This window comes from Cryptomeria japonica, chromosome 7, assembly GCF_030272615.1.
Source record: "Cryptomeria japonica chromosome 7, Sugi_1.0, whole genome shotgun sequence".
Lineage (NCBI taxonomy): Eukaryota > Viridiplantae > Streptophyta > Pinopsida > Cupressales > Cupressaceae > Cryptomeria > Cryptomeria japonica.
The window spans coordinates 322246498-322251764 of NC_081411.1; the positions used below are offsets into that span (position 1 = coordinate 322246498).

The 5267-nt window shown below is 36.1% G+C and overlaps 2 protein-coding genes across 2 annotated transcripts; both read left to right on the forward strand.

Annotated features, from left to right (window-relative positions):
* Positions 1-1818: 1818 nt before the first annotated feature.
* LOC131051611 (probable glutathione S-transferase parC) lies at positions 1819-2945 on the forward strand. The gene is made up of 2 exons (XM_057986183.2): positions 1819-2242; positions 2322-2945. Exons 1-2 carry the CDS (start codon positions 1916-1918, stop codon positions 2688-2690), a joined length of 696 nt encoding a protein of 231 aa, XP_057842166.2. The 5' UTR covers positions 1819-1915; the 3' UTR covers positions 2691-2945.
* A 1668-nt stretch (positions 2946-4613) lies between these two features.
* LOC131049941 (F-box/kelch-repeat protein At1g55270-like) lies at positions 4614-5057 on the forward strand. The gene has a single exon (XM_057984045.2). It carries the CDS (start codon positions 4614-4616, stop codon positions 5055-5057), a length of 444 nt encoding a protein of 147 aa, XP_057840028.2.
* Positions 5058-5267: the final 210 nt, after the last annotated feature.

Below are 5267 nucleotides of genomic sequence, written 5' to 3' on the forward strand. Positions count from 1 at the left end.
ATGCACCCACTAAAGGTGCAAGTCCTAATTATTGTTCGATTCTTAAAGCTGATAAAATGGCTATGAAACTATTGAAGAATGGAGAAAATCTAAAGTCTACAAACAAATTATCATACCCCAAAATCATTTAAACTATTACAATGCATGGCTTTATAAATCCATCAACTTCTAACTATCCAAAACCTAACAAACAACTAACACTTAACTAGCAACTAATCCTATGTTAAGCACTACTTCTAACATCCCCTTTAGTACTCACATAGAAAACTTTATAATTGCAAAACTAATTAGATGTTGGTTCCCACTATGCATCTTTACATTAAATCTCACCCATTCTTAATTCCTCTCTCATTCAATATCTTCTTGACTCAAATCTGTTCCATCACGACATCAATTTCAAGGTTTTGCGCTCAAAAAGGCTTGACACTTAATTGGGTTTGCCGCTACTGTTTGGGTTTGCCGCTACTGTTTGGGTTTGCCGCTGCCTTACAGTATAGGCATGCTTGGCATATCTCCCCATTCATCTCCTATCCATAAACACATCTTCCTGTACGTCTCACTTGCCCTTAAACGCTTTGCTTTGTATCTGTTGTGAACTTTAACTACTCTTATAACTGTTTTCTTCTGCTTCGCATCCGTGTCTTCTCCTACATCTAGTGATCTTCATATGCTGCCAACGAACTTACAGACCCCAATAGTGACAGAGATTGCGATGATTCTTGATCTTCTTCAACCGTTCCAAGTCATCCCTGAGTTTCATCAAGGGCGTTTGGATACCTCCTGAGAGAACAAACAATCCTTATGATCCTTCTGTATATTGAAAAACCAGTCAGTGATATCAAACTATCGTGGATTTTTCATACTCACCATTAGATTCTTAAATTCCTCGCCAGAAAGCTCGTTAATTTTCTTGCACGCGTTAACATCAGCGATTATATAGATAATATGGGCAAAATGCGTACCAGTTCCTACAATGGAGATCAGTGCAAACATGATCTTCTGTCGCCCACCTAAGTTGGGGTTGGAAACACGAAGAATATATTAAAATTCGTGATTAAAGCTCTCGGCATCTTTATGAAATTGATGATCATCCTCTACTTTGCCCTTGCTGTACGTGATGGTTGTTTGGAGTCTCTGGCCTTAAGGGAACTGGAGTGTGCCGGGAATTCAAGTTGTCTTCATTTGTAGATTACAACGTACCATTAATATCTTCAATACTTCATCATTGCGTATCTCCCACAATCTTTAACGCTTGCAAAACCTACGCCATTCTCCAATCCACTCCTTGCATACACAATATGGAGACCTTTCTAAGAATGTTTTGTGAATAAGACATCTAAACCCTCCATCAAAAGCTTCAGGCTAGGCGATGAAAGTCGATGGAAGAGATTTGCGGGAAACTAACACGTCTTCAAATAGTACCCCATTGCAGAGTTCCAAATCTCGTGCAGCCCATAACTAAATATCTAGATACCCACTAAACCTTAATACATACTCGAATCTAATAGTCGAAAATAAAATGCAACTACTATAAAACATATATTTACTTCTCAGTCTAAATGAGATGTAAAATTAATGCTGACCATTTCACCACTGACTAAATGACAAAATAATATTCTCTATTGCCTACCAAATTTGACTCTCTTTCTACACAACGCGACATGCGCTAGCAGCAGTAAAGAATTAGGACTCGGACTCTGTTTATGGTCGTTCACGTGCTCAGAATCCATTTCCTCTAAATTAATTTACCAACCATGGTTTTCCTATAAATATCATCCCACACTCCATCCCATTTTATTATAAGATTAACAAGAAAATCTACAGGTGTTTTAAACATTGGGCTTTGCATGAGATTATTTATGCCTGTATAAACTCCAGTGTGAGAGATTATCTACTGCTGAATGAAATTTGGGTTATGGGTTTGTTTGAGATGGAGCAAGTGAAGATACTCAGCACATTGGCCAGTTCCTTTGGCATGCGCGTCTTGATTGGTCTGGAAGAGAAAGGCTTGAAATATGAATACCAAGAAGAGGACCTGCTGACCAAGAAGAGCGACCTCCTCCTGCAACTCAATCCTGTGCACAAGAAATTACCTGTCTTTATCCACAATGGCCAGCCTATATGCGAGTCTCTTATAATTCTTCAGTACACTGACGAGACTTGGGATTCCAAGCAGCTTTTACCCTCTAAGCCATATGATCGTGCCCTTGCGCGCTTCTGGGCCGACTTCATAGATAAGAAGGTAACGTATTCTCATGTTCTCGTTGGTGTTGGCATTGAGGTTTTTGATGTTTTCTAACTAAAATCTTTTGTGATTACAGTTTTTTGACTCGGCGCTTCGTATAGTGCTTTCGAAAGATGAAGATCAGGAGCAGGCCAAGCGTGAGATGCTGGAGAGCCTAAAAGCTTTAGAGGGTGCGTTGAATGAAATGTCAGGAGGAGGATCCCTGCCTTTCTTCAATGGAAAGGATTTTGGGTTCCTAGATATTGCCTTTATTCCATTTGCTTCTTGGTTCCATACATTTGAGAGTATGGGGAATTTCAAGTTACCGTTTGAGAGTGAATATCCATTGCTTGATGCGTGGGTTAAGAGATGTATGGAGAGGGAGAGCGTGAAGAAAGCCCTTCCCTCTCCTGATCGAGTTCTGGAATATGCATTGCAATTGAGGAAGAAATATTTGGTTAATTGAATTGTTTGTTCATCATATGGGTATTCGACAAATACCATGTTTATACGCATTTCAGAACTGTATCGTTCAATCTCAATGTTGATCGATTTATATGCTTGAAGAACAAATCTATTCGGTAGAGATCTGTAATATTTAGGCGATAGGGTTCCCATACGAGCATTCATGCTTCAAACTTTCTTCTCAGAAAATTGTCGGGGGCCATTTTTTTCTCTGCACCGTTTGAAAAAATGCTAAAAAAAATTATTTTGTTTCTTAGTTTTCATTGCAATTCTGCAGATTTGTCTTGTTGGTGAGAAAAAATCGGCGTCCGTGGGCGAAAACCCTAAGATTTGTTCACCTACATTTCTTTTGCTCACGTTTATGTAGACTTTTGTCTATGCAGCATAGGCAGTGGATCTAAAATTTCCATGGAATTTGATTTTCCTCTTCAAAGTTTATTGATTAAAAATGAAATGGTGGCCCACTTTAGTTTTCGTTATTTAGAAAGTTTAAAGGTTGGTCTCAGCTATTCTAGAACCCATAGAATATAGTTTTCCTGGGAATTTTAAAGGGGCAGTGCTTCGATGTTGTATATAACTAATAAATACAATAAAAAACAAGAGCTGTGAGGCAGCATGAGTCCCTGCCTAGTGCCAAAAATAGGCAAAATTGATTTGTACAAATGCAGATGTTTGTGTAAAACATGGGGGAGGATGTTATTTTATTTTATAATATTATACAAGAATATTAAATATTGATATTAAAAACAATAATAACATTAATTGAAAAATAAATTCAATATTAACAAAAAAAATATTATATAAATTGAACATAAATACAATTAAATTCTGAAATAAATTAAATTTAAAAAATTAATACTATATAATTCAAGTAAAAAGTTCAAAATAAATTAAACTATATTAAAATTGATACAATTTACATTTTAACTTTTACATTAAAAAATACAAATAAAATCATAATAAAAAAAATTCTACACCAAAAAAAAGAAGCTACCTTTGGCAAAATTTGGCTTCCATCATCGAGTGTTGCAATGCTTGAGTTGTCTTGCCTTTGGTGAATTGCAGAAATCTCTGAGCCGAATCGAATAGTATTTGTCGGCAGTCCTTGAGCCAGGGTTTGGAGAAGCTCTTTACGTACGCACATCATGGTCTTTCAGATCGATAGTCTTGGTGAGGCCGTTGGTTGTAGATAGCGTGTAAATTCTTTTCAGAAACACAGGTAAAAAAATTTAGAATTGTGAAATTAATCATAGTTTCGAAAAAAAAAATTAACGGCAACAACCAATGATAAAAGCAAAAACTAATTTCATTTTAATTATTAATTCTATTAAATAGCAAAACATTAGAAAATGTGAGAAAAGCCAAAAAATAATTAAATGTGATTGGTTGTCACGGATTTCAAAGCAAATTAATAGGCAGAGATGAAAACATTAGTTTCCGCCTATAGATAGGCGGGACTAACAATACATTGTGAAAAATAAAAGCAATTAAAAACCTTATATGCAATCTGCCATAAGGAGTAAAGAGAGAGACACGTGCATTATAAAAAAAGTGCATGTATTCGAGTTTTAGCTGCATGAATAGATTTTATTTTACGAGAAAATATATGTTTTTCCGGAATAGTTTATATTTTATATAGTGAATAGTACCAGTTCTGTAGATTTTTTTGGGTTATTTTTTATTTATTTTTATTTAATTCGTATGATTTCTGCAAACCGAAAAAGCAATGAATTCGATTGTTCTTTCCTAAATCCAATTGTTATGATTTTCTGCATTGTTTTTTTTGCTTTTCATTGACGCTTCTAGTTTTTATTGAGGGACCTTGGACGTAATTATATGAAGGAATAAATTAGAGTACAACTTCTCTCCAAAATATATAGGAGTACAGCTCAGCTTAAAAAACAGGAAGGAAGTCTGCATCACAATGGAAATAATTCCGGGGCTTCCAGAAGATTTAGGGATGCAATGCTTTGTGAGGGTTCCATACAGATACCACTACAATCTTAGGGCTGCGTGCAAGAGCTGGGATGCTCTTCTCAGCTGCCAACACTTTTATCAACAGCGACAACGCCATGGGCAGTGCGAGGAAGGAGTAGTTTCTCTTTACTATTTTGGACAAAATGGAGGTAATTTCGATGTAATTATTTATTACCCGCTTGCGCAGTGGTGGGAAAGACTCCCTCAAATCCCAACGGAATTTGGACTAAAATACAGGGAGTATCATCGTTGTGTGTTCATTAGATCGACAAAACAGCTGGTTGTGGTGGGGATTTTCAATAGCCGCAGCAACAAAGATGGTGTGTTGATATTTGATTTTTTATCTCGGAGATGGCGGCTGGGCGCCGACATGCTATACAGCAAAAACTAATTTCATTTTAATTATTAATTCTATTAAATAGCAAAACATTAGAAAATGTGAGAAAAGCCAAAAAATAATTAAATGTGATTGGTTGTCACGGATTTCAAAGCAAATTAATAGGCAGAGATGAAAACATTAGTTTCCGCCTATAGATAGGCGGGACTAAAAAAGTCAAATTTCTAGAATATAAGTAGTCAATCAAACATACCATTAAGTTTG

Bases quoted from the DNA above. Each gene is read 5' to 3' on its own strand.
- LOC131051611 (XM_057986183.2), top strand. From the start codon at position 1,916: ATGGGTTTGTTTGAGATGGAGCAAGTGAAGATACTCAGCACATTGGCC. The intron at 2,243-2,321 runs GTAACGTATTCT...TTGTGATTACAG, and splicing joins CCGACTTCATAGATAAGAAG to TTTTTTGACTCGGCGCTTCG.
- LOC131049941 (XM_057984045.2), top strand. From the start codon at position 4,614: ATGGAAATAATTCCGGGGCTTCCAGAAGATTTAGGGATGCAATGCTTT.